This window comes from Phocoena phocoena, chromosome 18 (assembly GCF_963924675.1).
Source record: "Phocoena phocoena chromosome 18, mPhoPho1.1, whole genome shotgun sequence".
In the NCBI taxonomy this organism is placed as follows: domain Eukaryota; kingdom Metazoa; phylum Chordata; class Mammalia; order Artiodactyla; family Phocoenidae; genus Phocoena; species Phocoena phocoena.
Window position 1 is genome coordinate 71,273,226 of NC_089236.1, and position 18,540 is coordinate 71,291,765.

At 39.5% G+C, this 18,540-nt stretch overlaps 1 protein-coding gene across 2 annotated transcripts in view; it reads left to right on the forward strand.

Annotated features, from left to right (window-relative positions):
- The window catches only part of ITGBL1 (integrin subunit beta like 1), a 219,651-nt gene that overhangs the window by 186,631 nt on the left and 14,480 nt on the right, over positions 1-18,540 (forward strand). For both annotated transcript variants that reach the window (XM_065896049.1, XM_065896050.1), the window contains one exon: positions 9,315-9,431. In XM_065896049.1, the coding sequence (XP_065752121.1) occupies positions 9,315-9,431 (117 nt within the window). The remainder of the gene's footprint in view (positions 1-9,314; positions 9,432-18,540) is intronic.

The following is an 18,540-nucleotide window of genomic DNA, read 5'->3' on the forward strand; positions in this document are numbered from 1 at the left end:
TGGGTAGAACTCACTACCCTATGGTTCCTTTTTCTCTAGGATCTTGGCCACTTAAATCCAGGCTGCCTTAGGAGGCTTTGACTTATATATTGACGTTTTGCTAGTCAAAAATTATTTCTGAGGCTAGAGACAAAACGGAGATAGGACTTTCAGGTGCCATAGGAGTTTGTTGAAAAATAATGTCAGAATAAAATACCTTTCAAAGAAGTAGCATTACTTAGTACAGAAACCATAAGTTATCTGAAATACATTGTTGGCAGAGCAAAAAAGGAAGTAGACATTCATATTGAGGGAGAAACAGATTAGCTGTGAAAAAATGGTGTATTACTTCCAGTTATATAAAATTATAATATGTGGTTCTATTTGTGGAAGCCTTTTACTCTTCAAGTTATACATTTATTTATTTTTTTCTTAAAGTTTAAACACTGTGCCACAAACAAATATCACAGTGGTACTTAGGAAATCCAAACAGTAATACTTAAAAAAATATATTTCTGTTTTTGTGTCTTTAAAGTTACTTATTAAGTAGGTATTCCCAATTTTGAAAATGTTAAAATAGAAAGGTTTAGTTATTTTCTAAGATTATAGAACATATAAGTGGTTGATATTAAATTCTGTCTTAGGTCTTTCTGAATCCAGAGCACAAACTCTTAACTCTTATCAAAGACGGCCTTCTTGGCTTCAGTTCCTTCAGTGATGGAAGCTTACTCCCTACCATGGCAGCACATTCTATAATGGACTACTCTGATGTGTATTATGTTATTTATTACAGTATATTAAACTCTGTTCCCCTGTAACTCTTACCTATTAATCCTGAATATGTTAACTGTGCTATAAAACGATAGAGTTAAAGCAAGTTCACTATAGCCTTAAATTTTAAGTTTATTGAATTTCTGACATTTTTGACTACAATGATTCCCAGACTCTGCATATATTTGACATTGCTTTATTGAAAAAAATTGGCTTAAATCCTGAATATGACGTTAAAGGATATTTTCCAAAAGTGAATGTAAAACATGTGGCTAAGTGTATACATAATTATTGATAAGACTTTATTTTTTAAAAAACATTTAGCTGCATAGATAAGTTATGTTTAGAATTTTACTTGCATATTTTTAAAATTTAAAATATTTTTATTTTGAGATACTTTTGATCTTAGAAGACTTAAGAATAGTACAAAGAACTTTTTTTACATGAGCCATTTGAGGATAAGTTGCTCACATGGAGTTACAATAGCTTCAAATTTAAATGTACATATACACATATATTCTGATATATGTATACATTTACATATATGCTCAATGTTCTTTCTAATGTTTTATGATTTGGGAAAACTAATATTGGTAGATTCAGAAATAAAGACTAATTAAAAAATAAGTTATCAGGAGAAAATATTGCTTTATGGTGTATTTTTTCTTCATTTTAAACGATTAGCTTGTTGTTGATGGAAATGTATTATTTATTGTTAGATGGATTTCATTGTTCAATTTGTAAAGTAAATTCTCTGATTATCCCTGATGTGGGAAGAAAGTCCACGCTTGTTTCAAATCAATTTAATTAGCACTCCTGAAATGTGCGTTAAGGAAGTGATATGTTCACTCACACTTTTGAATGTTTTAAAGTAACAAAACCAGCAAGAATTTAAAAGTGATTAAGGTCTGATTCTACCTTATCCCTTTTTTTCCCAAATGTAGTTTATCTTCAAGAAACTTTCTATAGAAACGTTTCTCTGTATCAACTCTTTCACTGGTGAATAGCATTTGTTGTCTGCTTCTGTCTTTGACATTTGTCCCATAGAGTCTTTCATGGTGAATTACAATTGCATGTGTTTATTTATGCCCTATGGAATCAATAATTCAATACCAGGCATAGGCCTGGATGTGATAGGATTTTTGTTTGCAGAATCCCAAAACCTTGTTTCTGAAGCAAGGTACTGCCCACTGTCCCGTCAATGGGTTTATCAGCTACAAAGAATGAGATTCTTATTCTAATTTATATTGACTCATTCAGGATGGGCCACATTGATTAATTACTTAAGCTCCACATTTCCAACCTCATTCTTTCTCTGATTTTTTAACCTTGGGTCTATTGCATAGTTCCTGAGTTATATTGGTAAACACGTATGATATTGCTACCTAATTTATAAAATTTTTGTTAGAAATAAATGAATTGAGTAATTTTAGTTATTGTTATAGAAACTAATCTTAAGGTTGAAATAACGAGATACTCTTACTTAGAGGTCTAATAGACTTCCTCTGTGAAGTTCTGCTCAATGCCTTGGAAAACCTTTAGAGAAAAGTGAAGCCTGCTACTCCCATATCCCAGTTTCAATTTTAGACACTCTAAGGGCAAACAACAGAAAACTATATCAGTACAACATTTGCTTAAATGTCTTATTTCCTCACAAAGGTCTGTGATTGATTACTTTAATCCTTGTATACTAAGAAGACACAAACAGAAGGATTGACATTTATCCATGTTTTTAAAAAGTTACGAGCATCTCTTCCTTGGCTAGCAAATGTAATGTCAAAGTATGGCTTGAATTATAAGAAGTCTCACTGCTCATTTTGAAATGGAAGGTGAAAGTTGCCTCTTCACTTTCAAATGTCTGATGGAAGATTACTTTATTCTCACACACAAAATATTTGTACTTAGATGAAATGGTACAGAATATTATAGTTCTGAAGTGTTTAATTCTTTCTCATAGAAATTTCAAGGGAACTTTGGATGCATTTGGCAGGAGCTTTTCCTAGTACAATCAGGTTGCTATGGTAAACCTATTATTTTAGGCAAAGGAGGACTGTGTTAGTAAAGTGCTAATCTCTTTTCTGTTTTATGTGAGCCTCTAATTACTCTCCAAATATTGAGCATGTACTGCAAGTATGGTTTTGCCCTTTTAAAAAGTGGAAGAAAATAAGGTTGTAGAGAGTGTACCTTCTGTTCCCAGGCTAGCAGGTGCATTTGATGATATGGTGTTCTTCTTAAATAATCTCATTCTGGATCAGGAAATACAGTTGGTTTATTTTTTTAGAGAAATAGAATCAGAAAGTAAAGGAATGGATTTTATGTGAGTTAGTGAAATTCAAGTCTCCCATTATGTTTTTTTAATTATAAAAATAGAAATAATATCTGTTATTTATGGACCACTTACTATGTGTCAGGTCCTGTCCTATGTACTTGATATGTATGATAATATTTAGCCTAACCAAAATCTTACGTGATCAGTGTCATTACTATCCCCATCCTGTAGCCGTAATAAATGAGGTTTAACTTAGTCTTCCAAAGAATCACATTTAAGGTTGGATGTGCCAGGATTAAAATCCAGATTTATTTAAAATCAGAGCCCATTCTTGTAACTGAATCTTACGTTAAAATTTATTTTCTTTCTTCTTTGCCTGATTAACATTTAACAAACACTTTAAGACTCATTCCGAATTCACCTTTTCCAGGAACCTTCTGTAACCCTATAGGGTGTGTGTACTCATGTACTTTACCTGTATTCCCTCTACTATTAAAAGTTTTTAAATGTCTCTCTTAATTTTGTATCTTCAGGATAAACTAGATGAGCTGTAAACTGTGCTTTTTGTCCATGTTCTGACTTAAAGTTTTTCTGTATTTTGTAGAAGTGTCAAATTTGAAATGCTTAAGTAAAATCTGTTTTAATCAGAACTTCTACGTATCTGCTTTACTTCATTACCCTTCTTTGCTAGTGTATAATAGCCTTTAAATACAATTCATAGGGATTGCAATCCATTATAAAAGTATGTCTTTGGACTAACTTTTTGTATGTCCTTAAAGGTTAAGTTTATTAAAATTTACCTGGAGTGGGCAGACTCTGTAAATTTCAGTTAAGTTTTGGTTGGATGATATTGATGATGTTGACTGAATTAATTTCTTTTCAGACAGTTATTTCCATCCTTTTCATCCTGTTCCTGGATTGTCTTTTTAAAAATTACTTGGTTTATTTGCATTTTTGGATATATCTTTCTTTAGATTTTCCTCTCAATTTGTTATATAACAGAGTACTTGCTAGTGCTAGACCTGCAAACTTCCATTATCCTTCATTCTTACTTATCAGAATACTAATTTGATAATCATTTGAGAATCCACAGTTACATCTCCATAACATTAAACTAATCATTGAAATACTACCATTTAGTAAATAAAGGAGAGGAGACTCAATTTCTTACATTTTTTCTTTCTGAATTTGTTTTTATTGTTTTAAGTGTTTTATTTTCACATCTTTATTGGAGTATAAATGCTTTACGAAGTTTTGTTAGTTTCTGATGCACAACAAAGTGAATCAGCTGTGTGTATACATGTATCCCCATATCCCCTCCCTCTTGAGCCTCCTCCCACCCTTCCTATCCCACCCCTCTAGGTCCTCACAAAGCGTGCTATGCAGCAGCTTCACACTAGCCATCCGTTTTACATTTGGTAGTGTACATATGTCACTACTGCTCTCTCACTTCATGCCAGCTTCCCCTTCCCCCCATGTGCCCTCAAGTCTGTTCTGTACATCTTTGTCTTTATTCCTGCCCTGCCACTAGGTTCATCAGTACCGCTTTTCAAAATTCCATATATGCACGTTAGCATAAGGTATTTGTTTTTCTCTTTCTGACTTACTTCACTCTGTATGACAGATTCTAGGTCCATCCACCTCACTACAAATAACTCAGTTTCGTTCCTTTTTATGGCTGAGTAATATTCCATTGTATATATGTGTCACATCTTCTTTATCCATTCATCTCTCGATGGACATTTAGGATGCTTCCATGTCCTGGCTATTGTAAATAGAGCTGCAATGAACATTGTGGTAAATGTATCTTTTTGAATTATGGTTTTCTCTGGGTATATGCCCGGTAGTGGGATTGCTGGGTCATATGGTAGTTCTATTTTTAGTATTTTAAGGAACCTCCATACTGTTCTCCATAGTGGCTGTATCAGTTTACATTCCCACCAACAGTGCAGGAGGGTTCCCTTTTCTCCACACCCCCTCCAGCATTTATTATTTGTAGATTTTTTGATGATGGCCATTCTGACCGGTGTGAGGTGATACCTCATTGTGGTTTTGATTTGCATTTCTCTAATGGTTACTAATGTTGAGCATCTTTTCATTGTATTTGTTGGCCATCTGTATGTCTTCTTTGGAGAAATGTCTATTTAGGTCTTCTGCCCATTTTTGGATTGGGTTGTTTGTTTTTTTGATATTGAGCTGCATGAGCTGCTTGTATATTTTGGAGATTAATCCTTTGTCAGTTGTTTCGTTTGCAAATATATTCTCCCATTCTGAGGCTTGTGTTTGCTACTACCTCAACAGAGAACTTTGCTGGCTGCTAACAGGTTACAAATCAGCCTGGACCATAAATAGATCACTATTTATGGTAGGGTTCTGGCATGTATTTATTTAGTATAAAGTGTGCATTCACTGATCTACTAATGGTGTGAACCAAGTACTGTGGGATCAGAGAGAAGGAACAGATCCTCCAGGTGACCAAACAGGGATGGCAAGGAAGGGTTTATAGAGGATTTCAGATTTAAGCTGGCTGTTGAACACTAGGTTGAATTTTATAGAGAAAGTTGTAGAGTGCATGGCAGAGAGAAGAAATGGAGCACAAAAACAAAGTCTCTGAACATGAGTGCACTGTGATTGTTGGGTATAAGCTTAGGAAGGTGAGTTGGATCTTGTGTAGAAAGCCTTGTTGAGAAATTTGATCTCTGCCTTAAAGGTCATGTGGGACCATCACGAGAAGGGGAGTTCCATCATCATAGCTATGTTTTAAGAAAGTAGATTTTATGAAATTTGAAACTGAAAGGAGAAGAATGGTTTATTAAAAGAAGGAAGGCATCAAGTATGTCATCAAGTTTTTTCAAGACTCAGTGACAGATTAAATGAATAGCGACCTTCTCCGGGATAAAAGAATCCAGGAAAAGGAGTAAGTTTGTGAATAAAGGTGATGAATTTGCTGTGGAACGTATTTCATTGATATAACTATGGAAAACACAAATGAAGGTATTCAGGTGATTGGCAATGCCTTTGCATTCCAGGGAGAAACGTCTTATTCTAAATTCAAGTTCTTCCATTAAAGCTCACGCTTTGTGTCAGTGTTACCAAACTATTTACATGTGATTATTATTTAGTGCATCTGTTCAATAAATATTGGTTTAAACATTATGAGGACACATGAGAAGTGCAGTTAATTCTGATGTTTTTGTGAAGATGAGTGATTAGGTGGGTGCAAGTGTCATGGATTTGGTGGAATTTACTTTGGATCTTAAAGAATGAGTGGAAATTCACCTGGCAGGTCTATGTCCTGGTAGTGAATGGAGTGAAGTTGTGAACTGAGATAGCAAAATAATGCCCTTTAAAATGTGGACCGCATGAAGAATTTACTCTTCTTTACCTTTCTATGTGTGACAGATTAGCCTTTCTTAATGCTTAATGCTTTGCCATCCCATCAGAATCTTCTGTATCCTAAAAACTAAATTAGAGCTACATACATAAAGTTAATTCAGCTAATATTTGCCTTAACATATTTTTAAAACACCAACAGACACACGGCCTAAAAAATGAATTGCAAAATGGTTAATTATTGTCTGACATTTTAAACAGATGCTTGAATTACAATCTATCAGGAAAAAAATGTACCTAGGACCATATATTAACACTTTACTATCCAACTGTATAAAAGGCGGGGGGTGGATAAATTGGGAGATTGGGAGAAATAGAAGACCCTATCCAGAATGAAAACAGTGAAATGGAGATATTTAAACACATATGCCAGTAGTTAGTTCATCCTTTTCAAAGAAGCCAATAATACATATTCAGGAAACTTCCTGTATGCCTCAAAATGCTAATAAAATGGTCAGCATAAATACATATGCCCTCAAACTTAAAAAGTGTTGTTTTCTTGGTAACTGGGAGTGGATTACCTGTCAGGAATGATGTGGGTGAAGTTTCCCACATCTGTCCACCATGGACTAGTTAACCATACAGGGCCACACTGCTGACCGTCCTATGTTTTGCCTCTCTCCACAATCTGGATCGTTGCTGTCCTTCACACATCTACCTATGAGAGAAGCAGTGTGTTTATGCACAGCAGGAGATTAACCGGGGCTCAGAAAATCTGGGTTCTAGGACCAATACTGCTGAAGTCTACTTTGCTGGCCTTAAGCACGTCATTTAGCCTCAGCATACTTGAGTTTCCTCATCTATTAAACTGCAGAAAGTCATGGATCCTCCTGACATTTTATAGCAAATAAACACTTGCTGGTATATTTTTTCAGGGAGAGATCTGGGGTCTACCAGTCAGAGTTCTTTCTTTTTTTTTTTTTGCGGTACGCGGGGCCTCTCACTGTTGTGGCCTCTCCCGTTGCGGAGCACAGGCTCCGGACACGCAGGCCCAGCGGCCATGGCTCACGGGCCCAGCCGCTCTGCGGCACGCGGGATCCTCCCGGACCAGGGCACGAACCCGTGTCCCCTGCATCGGCAGCTGGACTCTCAACCACAGCGCCACCAGGGAAGCCCCACCAGTCAGAGTTCTTGATCGCGTACAACAGAAACCGAGGTCATTAACTGGGATGAAAAATCATTTTATTAGAAGAGTTTAGGCTCAGAACACAAGCTTGGACAATCAGCTCACGCAGCACCCCAGCGAAGCAAGGCACTGCCGAGAACCAGCCCCTGTAGCCATCACGTTTAAACTTCAGCCTCTGTGTGCCGAGCTCTACTACCCCTGGATGCTCACTGCTATGCTGTTACACTTGGCATTCTGCCACAGCCCTGTGCCTTGCTTTCACCCTCATGAATCCAAGCCCCGGCCAAGAGCGTCTGGCGTGTCTCTGTTCTGTCTGCCGGTCCATAGGAAGAGGGGTATCACTGGGGAAAGAGGAGGGGCTCTGACTCCTGCTGAACTTGGCACTGCCTCCAAGTTGGAGGAGAGATGGGTTGGAGGGTGGCCAGAACAACATTATCTATCGCCATATCTTTCACTGGATTCTCAAATGGATCATAGCCCCACCATTTCTGCCACAAAAGATTATGAGTCACTGCATTAGATTATCTTTAATTACAACTCTGAAATTATATGATTCTAAATACTAATTTTTCTTTCTTCCATCATATCCCAGCTCAGAATTTCTTTAACGAGATACAAATGCAGCAACAGAATGACTAACAACATTGCAGGGTCAGCCCTGAAGTATCTTATGATCATTTCAGTGGGTGTGTAATTATGATGGTTGGGATAATGACAGAGAGTAACAGATGTCTCGGAGTAGTCACTCAGCTGAATTTCTGGCAAACCAGTACCAATTCCTCAGAAAAAAGAAATGTACTTTCTGGTGCTGCATTATGAGTATATTAAGATACAATATGGCTTAATGTTTAGATGCACAAACTTTAAGTGTAATGAGAATGGATATAAATTTTGAATCTGTCCCTTAAGAACTTGTTCACCAGGGAAAGTAACTTGGCCTCAGTAAGTCTCCATTTCCTGTTTAGTAAAATGATAGTGATAATGCTAGTCAATGTGTGGTATTATGAAAACAAAATGACAGAATTGAAGAAATTATAGTGTTTGAGGCATAGTTACAGCTCCAGAAATAATAACAAATAACAAAAGACATAAAGATAAAGACTTAACTGTTTATAAACATAAAGATAAATAGTTAAGGAATCCCCAAACTATGAACCAAACTCATTCCAAAACATGTTTATACTTTTCAACTTTAAGTCAAGGATAATAAGGTATTTAGGACATGCACTCAGACATGTGTTCCATATTGAAATGACTTCTATGAACTCAAAAATTGATGCCAAATCATCACTAAAATATCAGGTTGAAATGTACCTATGAACATTTTTTTTCTGATGTGGCAGACAGACCCACACTAAAAATATTTTTTTAAATGACCACATTATGGCAAATTATGTCAAAATATATAAAATTGACCCAGTTATGTTAAATGGTCTCATCATAAGTGGAATATGAAATACCCAGAGAGTTTAATAGTTGGATTATTCTTCAAAAATGAATGAAACCAACAAAAAAATGAATGAAACAGAAAGTGGAAAGTAGAAGATGGGAACGACATGAGCCGGGAGTTGTCACTTCAGCTCCCACCGACCTCCTTGGCATTTGTGCTTGACCTTCAGCTTAAGCTTAGGGAGGTAGGAAAAGGTATTTGCTGAGCTATTATCAGCCACAGACTAGAACTGGTCCAGGAAGTCTAATAGGATGCTTGCTTCCTTTCCAAGCCTTCCTGATTCTGTGAGCCTCCTACTGAGTGCACTCTGCCTTTGTGTTTTGCAGGTAAGTGTGAGTGTGGCGAATGCACTTGCTACCCACCGGGAGGCAGCAGGGTATATGGCAAGACGTGTGAGTGTGACGATCGCCGCTGCGAAGACTTGGACGGCGTGGTCTGTGGAGGTGAGCAATTCTCACAGCCCTCTGCTCCCTACGTGCAGCCTGCTTCACCTGCCTTTCTTATCCTACTTCTCCTTCTTTTTTTTAAAAAAAATTCTGTTACAAAGAAGATAAAAAGCAATACACAATTAGACCTAAAAGCAGTATACTGTTAGGTTGGTAAGGACCTTGGACTCTTGATTTAATCCACGTGTATGTATGTGACAGGATAAAGCATGCTATTGATAAAAGATGGTGGAGCCTAAACCAAGTCCTCTGAAGACAGTGAAAGGGTTTGCTTCAACCAGTTTACAGTTTTGATTACTGATAAAAACAGATTGGGGAAGTAAGTATCACCTGAGACTTGGAAAATAAAGCAGTAAGACTATATTCCAAGTTAATTACACAATCACAAGAGATATACACTCAGTTTCCATGATGGCTCTGAGACCCCAAAACAAACTTGCTGAAGTAATAAGCAGTGCAAAGGAAGAATGAGGCAGATGAGGGTTGTCACGAAGGTTAACACAGCAGAAAGGAGAGTCCCAGCGGTAGAATGTTGCCAGTGTCCACCTGAGCTTCATCCAGGGGAGGGAAAGGGGGTCACCAGGGAACTGAAAGGGGGTTCAGTCTTGCAAAGCTCCATATTGTAGAGAGGGTGCATGCCGATTGCGGTTCCTTCCAGGTTTCCAGGACAATTGAGGTGAACTGGACGTGGAATCACACTAAAAGAATATAACTATATCTCTTTAAGATAATTATCATAATGCAGTTGGGCACTATTATTGGGGGAAAAGCCTGCACATGTACGTACAAGTGATGGAAGGCTGGCACACCACCCATCTCTATCATCTCTCTGACCTCTATGTATATCTATCTAGCTACTCTCTCTCTAACCAACTATAAAACACTTGGAATTTGATCAAAAATATTTTCTTCTTTCCTTTCTCTGTGAGCCAAGGGGAAAGGCCCTTTTTAATAACTGTTGGGCCGGGTGGTTTATCTCTCGCAGTTCCCGTGACAGACATCCTCAGAGATAGTTCCTGCTTTTCTCATTTCACAAATGGAAAAGTGAATGAGGTTTGAGGTGTTAATGTCCCATAACTGAAAAGTGCCAGACTCAGGGTTGGAGCTGTGGAGTTCAGTTCACAGATCTCTCTCTAAGCCACAATTTCCCCCAGAGTGATATCCCACTGTTTTGACTTTATGTCAATATCATTTTTAGTTTAGAGTCTCTTTTCACTCGTGTTAGTTATCAGACATATCTAAAACAGATTATAGTCGTTTTTGTTGTTGTTAAGTACTTGACATTTTACAAACCTGTCATATCTACATACCCATTAAATGACCAGTCCCCCCTTCCCCCAGCGAATCTCTCTTTCTTTCTATCTTTGGGGAGGGAACCAAAGATGAAAGCAAATCTATATATCTGCTTGTTAGAAGAGATCAAATGTTTACTAGGTAAGTGAGAAAGCATCTCACAAAGTGATAATTTTTTAGACTAATTCTTGACTCTGCGTGTCTACAGTCTGGATTTGTCCATCTACCCAGAGTCCTCTGTGTCCCAGAGGGACCTGACTCCCATTAGCCAAACTAGTAAAAGACCAATGTACAAACCAGAACACCAATTACTTGAAATACAATCAGAAATATAATTGCCCCAGAGACTAGAATTTTTTTTGTAGAGAAACTCTATGAGAAGTAAGAATCTGAGATAAGGATTTGGATGCAAGTCCTTGGAAAGGGGAAGGAGTTTCTGGTAGGAGAGTGGGAAAGTGTGGCATGGAGGAGGGGCAGCCGATTAAGACTGTGCTGTCAACCCAGTTACTGCTGTGGTCAACTGGAGCTTCATCCCAGCACAGAGGATGGAACTCTAGGAGCCCGAGTAAAACACACAATTCTTATATCATCAGTCATTGGTTGAGGATTGCTTCTAGGAGACGTTAACTGCCAGGCCACATCCAGCATGCCTCACAGGTACAGGATCAGAGCAGGCTTCTGCAGCTGGAGAAAACCTCGGGGCAGAGAATCCAGGGCGTGCCAAGTGAAAGTCATCATAACAGAAAGGATGACGTTGCTGGGGGACCCCTGCAGCTGCCAGAATACACATGCAGAAGGACCGCAGCTCTCATGCCGGGTGGTCTATCCTCTCTGGATAGTGCAGATTCTCATTCTTTACCACTGGCTAGATTTTCCTACCGACAATCCATCCTCTCTTTGATTGGATACAGGATGTGGCACAGTAGACTAGGCTGTAGCTGGAGACAGGCTAATATATCTTATCCTCCTGGTAGAGCCTTGGCTACGATTTGGGAGATCCTTGCTTACACATTTAGAGATTAATTCTTAGATGGTTGATCTTCCCAAATATAGATGATATTGGAACATAATTATCAGAGCACAAACGTGTTTTCAAAGTTGGGAAAAACTTTGCTGCTTCTCCTGTGTCAGCTAGAAGCCAACAAATATTAGTACAATAGTAATCAGATAAGCAAAGCATCTTTGATCTCTATAATTGGATGGATTCTCTTGGTGTTTCTTCTTAAATTTTAGCAACCAGCTCTAGGAAGTCACCTATGCATTTTAATTTCGTATTTTAGATTGTATTAAAGACATTGTACTGACTGAAAGATCTAACATTTTTCAAGTAGGTAAAGGAAACACACCTTGGAAATTTTTCTTGAAAATATTTTGTGGTGTTATTCTTAAATTTCACTTTGACATTCAGATAATGTCCTTGAGAGATTTAGGGTTAAGATAATACCAGTAATTTCTTTCTCTTTTTTTTTTTGGCTGCATTCGGTCTTCGTTTCTGCACGCGGGCTTTCCCTAGTTGTGGCGAGCGGGGGCTACTCTTCGATGCGGTGCATGGGCTCCTCATTGCGGTGGCTTCTCTTTGTTGCAGAGCCTTGGCTCTAGGCACGTGGGCTTCAGTAGTTGTGGCACGCGGCCTCAGTAGTTGTGGCTCGCGGGCTCTAGAGCGTGGGCTCAGTAGTTGCGGCACACGGGTTTAGCTGCTCTGCAGCATGTGGAATCTTCCCGGACCAGGGCTTGAACCCATGTCCCCTGCATTGGCAGGTAGATTCTTACCACTGCGCCACCAGGGAAGTCCAATACCAATAATTTAAAAGGTTGTCTGTAGGTAACAATGATTGGCTTCACTTACCTTCTCCTGCTTCATCTGAGCTCTGCAGCCCAGTTGACAGCCTGGAGCCTTAAATTCTGCCACAGGTTCTGCACTAGGGCCTATGCACACATCTGTACACATTTCAGTGTGTAGTTTTTTTGTGACTCTTTACTCTGATGGTCAGTCCTATTGCTTGGAGGGGGATAGTTCCAGGAAGGAGAGGGAGAGAGATGTCCCCATCAGTGGTCAGCTCATGTGTATCTGAAGTGACATGTAGCTAGAAAAGCTGCACATAGTTTACAGTCCACACTGATGCTCTGTTAGTGTTCCTCAACAAGATAAGTCTAGTCTTGGTATTCATGGTGGCTGCGGTCTATAAAGTTGTCTTGAACAGGGATTTGGCAAATACTGACTCACTGCTCCTGAGGGAAATACGGGACTAGCTAGGTTCCTGCCTCTGTTTGCAGCATTTTTATCAACCAATCAATACATAACCTTGTTTTATGTGTGTGTCTATGTAAAGACATATTGTGTCATATGTAGTTGATTTATTAACATTGAACTCGGCCAACAACCCTATAACTCACGCCTGATTATTTGGCTCACGGATTTTCTCCGTAAGGCACATCGCAGCCTTTTTTGCACTTAGGGACACTGGATAGCACTTCAGCACTGTACTTGGGAGCCATCTAAAAACATTGAAATCACCAACAAAAAGCACAAAAATGCAAAATGTACAGCACCAAGTATATTGGGAAAAGGACACTTGTTTACAGTGTAAGAGCTGAACGAAGAAGGCAGAGTGTGACCTTCTTTGATCTTTGCTGGGAATGTGAACCTCAGGCAACTCAATTTTTTCACCATTCGGCCCGTGTTCTCAAATAACCTGGAAAGCTTCTCGAGTGTTGATTTCAGGGATACAAATAAATTTTAACGAGTAGGCAAGTTATCAAATATGAAATCTTCGAATAGTGAAGATCAGCTGTAATTCATGTTCTCACGGGAAGCATCACCTCCCACGTGAGTTTTGCACTTGGCCTCCAGTACTCAAGGTACTGTGATTTTTAATTCCTCTATTTTCTGAGCACTGCTTTATGGAAGGAATTATTTGAGCCTTGGCTATTATAGCCTTGAATTTCATTTATGTCTCAGCTGCTCTCTGGACAGAAATTACAAGAAACATGCCATTAATTAACAAGTTTGAACATAAATAATTGCAGTGTTAAAGTACATGACATAGTAAACCCGCTGATAAGGGGATCACAGGTTCCTTTCACAAACATTTATGTAAATGTACTTAACTATTTAGAAATGTAAGTGGCAATATAGTACAGTAGTTAAGACTACGGACATGAGGCTTTCTTGGTTCCAACCTTGGTTCTGCCACTTACTCCCCATATGACCTGAGGCAATTTACATAACCCCCATTTCTCACCTATAAAAGATGATTATAATATATGTCTCTTGTAGGGTTATTGTGAGATTAAGTGAGTTAATGTGTATAAAGTACTTAGCACATGTGTCATATGTATATACATTAGATATTATTATCATTAGTGTTATATACCTATAGAGAAAATGATAGACATAACCTCTCAGGTGGAATTTTATGCTGTGGATTCCAGTAAACTGTATGCGACACAGAACAGAGCTCCACGTTTGCTTGGTTATTCCTTTTGTAACCACAGTTTATTCAGAACTGTGACTGTCTTGTCTTCAATTTTGGACGGCATAGATGAATTCTCCTGTCTGTTGTTTTTGCATGGTACAGTTTCTATCCTCACACTTGCCACTGAGCTACCAAATCAAAGTGGCCATATGCATCTCAGAAGTATTTTTAGTGGCTCTTACTCAGCAGGGCACCTTCCATGGAGAAGCTTCTCATGGGTTTGCAAGCAGGGAGGAGCACAGGTAAGAAGACACTGGCTGTTAGGGCTTGAATAAGAGCATGCATCGCCAAAGTTTCTGTATTTCTCAGTCTATCTAAAAATATCCATTATCATAAGAACATCTCTTCTTATTTAATAATATCCTATCATGTAATAATTAAATCAGCAAATACGCATTGCATACTTACTCCATGTAAAGGCCAGCACTGCCCCTCAAACACAAGCATGTCCTTAAATATTTTTGATCTCCTTGATGCCTTTACCTCTGACCTGTATGTCTGCATTCCTCTTGGTTCAATCTTCAACCCATGGAAACTTGCTCTGTCTCCCACCATTCTGTATAACTGACTCCCTGGGGTTTTTCGTAATTCTTAGTTGCCCAAATCCGGGGTGCTGTTCAGGTCTCATTCTACGTGACCGCTTTTCAGCGTAGAGCTGTGGTCTACTTAGAATCCCCCTTGACATGGTCTCCTGGGCCTCAGAAACACCTTCCCCCTGTTTCTTCTCTCACTTCTCTCATAACCACTTGATCTTTTTTTCTTACTCATCTCTCAGAGCTTACCAATAAATCTTAGCACTTCCCTAGAAATGGCCTTTGCATGTCTTTTCTGCTCACTGTTAACTGTCCTCGAGTAATCTCCACTTCTTTCTTCCTCTTTTATCTTGAGGTCAGTGTCTGCCAAGATGATTTCTTAGCATCATTCCCTCCTGGCTTCATACTCTACAAATTTGAATTAAATATTTCCAATGTGGAAATTCCTCCACATTCTGCATGGTTGAAACTGAGGTAATCGTTAATTTTTTTCTTTAATTCAAGAAATATTTGTTGAGCTCCAGCTCAAACAGCTCAAAAACTGTTTTCCAGCCCTGGAGATTCAGTGGTGAATCTACTGGAGTTGATGATTATGCTTGAAGGACAACATTGAGAAAGGAAGGGTAATGAGGTGGATGGTCTGAAAGAAGAAGCACTAGTTCAATGGAAACATACATGATAGGGGCTTTGACATAGACTGGAGGCTACGGAAGGCTTCGCTAATGCCTTCACATCTGGTAAAAACTCTATGATGCATGACATGTGCTTGACATGTATTAATCAGCTAAGCATCATGACCACCGTACTTGGTAACTGAATGCATAGAACGTAGCCAGGTGAGGAGAGATGGGTGCGACCCAGGAGTCACAGAACAGTGTGCCGAGGCATATGCGGGAAGGGAGGGTGACATGTTCAAGGGGTTTTTGAGAACTGGAGAGAAACCCTGTGTGATAGGAGATGAGAATGCAAAGGGGAGCAGGGTATGACAGATTTTGTAAACCGTGTTAATGATTTGGGGCTTTACTCAAGTGATGATCGGAAGCCATACAAGGAGTTTACACAAGACAATAGCGTTATCACTCTGTTTAAAAAGTACCTCTGGCTGCCAGGTGAAGTTTGGATTGCTGGGAGGAGTGCGTATTTGTGGGGTTGGTGGGTGAACGTGGATTTAGGAGATGAGTGGTGAGAGATGAAGGTGGTTTAGCTAGATGGGGGATGATAAAGATGGAAAAACTTGGATGTATTGGAGACAGTATTAGACATAATATGGACAACAGGCTAACAAAACCCTTTACCTTGCTGCAAGAGACTCTGACCCTCTGTTAACCTCCCCACTCCAGCTCCCTGGAAACAGATGAAGATGGTAGATGCCAATGTTACCAGGCAACATTGCTCATGGTAATGTGACCTATGATCGATAAATTGCAACTAGATTGGGAGGGATTGTGAATGAACTATGAATGTCTTATGGGAATGCCATGGTTTTTGGCTTCTATGAGTGCTGTGACTCTGCCACCAGGCATGTCCCTTGCGGGTTTTCTGGAAGCTATGCTTAAGGAATAGTTAGAAGAGATTTTGGGCTCCTATGGGGCATAAGACTTCTAAGCCACAGAAGCCTCAGCGTCTGTGCAATACGGAGTTCATTGAAGTGTCCATCTCCAAAACAGGACAAAAAATTACATCTGTTTTAGATTTCTTGATTCACCAGCTACAGAATGTTTTGGAAGGAAGTTGGCATCATACGAATCAGCAGTTCTGTGCCTTGAGGAAGGAACGGCAACTACTTTGTTCAAAGCATTTGGTCTCCCCATCATGTGGCAGCCAGTGGGGAACGAATCTCACTACTAGGAGTGTGTGAAACACATTAACATATCCCTCTGGTGTAGCTTCCGAGAACAAAATTGACATCACTAATATGGGTAGTTTTCTCAGTTCACTGCCAGACACCGAGCCATAGTGTCTGTGACCTTTCACCTGGAGGGACGGACAAGAAGCATGTATCTACTGTGTGGCCAGAGATCAAAATGCAGGTCCCTGGCTCCAAAGCAGGGACTCCCTGAGCACTTTAGCAAACAAGGAATAAGTAAAACCAAAAATAACTGTAAACCTACCGAATCAGCGGGCTCATGAGACCTAAGAGCCAATGATGTTTATCCACCTTCCCAACAATAAATGCTGAAAGCGATTAAACCAATTCTGGGAGGCTGGGATAAATTAGCAGCTGTACCTGAAGGTGAATGTAAGCAATTACATAATTTTAAGCAGTTCAGTTTAGATTACACCAAAATTACAACCTGAAAACGAGGGTCATGACAGTGACTGGCAAAGAGAAAGTCAATAGGAAGTAAGACCATGCCTCACTTACTTACTGGTAAGTCATGTTCAATGATCATAGACCCCATGTGGATCTTCTCAAAACATCCCTATTAACAATAAAAATTTTATGTGACCTACAAATGCATGGATTTTTAAAATCAGATGTCACTACTGAAAGAAAAACATACTTCATCCAGAGAGGTAGTCCCTAAGATGTATTCATTTTTAGGGTACTTGATTTTAAGATTTCATAAGGAAAATATATCTACATGTTGGCTCACGTGTGTTTAATTGTTTTGAACTAATATAAGCTAAACCAGAGATCTCCCTCCTGTACTCCACATACCCAGGATGAGACTAAGGAGTGGACTGGTTATTGCTTTTCTCTGCTTTGTCCTCTCTGCTTCTAAAATGAGACTATGAGTACAGTTTAAGAAACAAGAAGGGATAATGAAGAGCCACCTATTAATTACACAATCAGTTCACATTTCATTTCTTCAGGGAGTTCTTTGGTTTGTAGCTGCAATTTGAAGAAGATCAGGCAGCCTGAGAGTATGAGTGCAGTGACCACTACCCCCTTCCCAGGCATTGCTGGAATTCTCACATTGAGGAAGGTTCAGACCACTCACTCAGGCCACGCCTTTCTTAGCTGGACAATGTGGGTAGCAGTGTGATTGTCTCCAAATTACATCTTAAAAATGCAGGCCTATAAGCTTTGTAGTTGCCCAACCTGGAGACTGAACAAAGAGACATCAGTCGTTTATCGGGCAGGGGAATCTTACAAGTCTGCAGCAAAAGGTCCTGGAGTGACACCGCACCATTTATGGCAGACATCAGGACATGGCAGCTGCTCCAGGGAGGAGGAGGTTACCATTTTTGGGGGGAACTGATGTCAGGTTGGCTCATCAGTTACCAGGGAAACCAGTGGCTGGGGCAAGGGGCAAGTACATAAACAGTATGTTTATTAAGCCTATAATTAAGAGGATTGGATGGTCAAGTGAGTGAAGGAGGGACTGGTCGAGCAGGGGATGTACAGAGAGCAGGGGCGTAGCCATCCTGAATGGCTTCACCACACAACCAGTTAGGACTGTTCAGCTACAAGCCTGCAGATTGTCACTTCAGGGATGGATGGTTGGTGAGGTACTACCTGAGAGCTGTCAGAGTCCCACACACCCTCTCTCTTCATTTCCTCTCTGCCGTTCGAGTATGACTTTTGTTGTCACTCTCCTTGAAAATCTCCCATTGTGCTCATCTTCCAGGAAAGAAGAAAGGGAAAATAGGGCAAAGGATAACATGCTAGCTGAGTCTGTCCCATTTTCTTTGGAAGACAATAGCTTTCCTGGAAACCTCACCCAAGAGATTTTCTCTTATATCTCACTTATTAGAGCTAAGTCCTAGGGGCACCTCTAGGTCAAAAGGAGCCTGAGTAATCAAATATTTTCCAAATGAACTATTATCACCTCTCTGAAAAATAATGAGGCTTCCCCT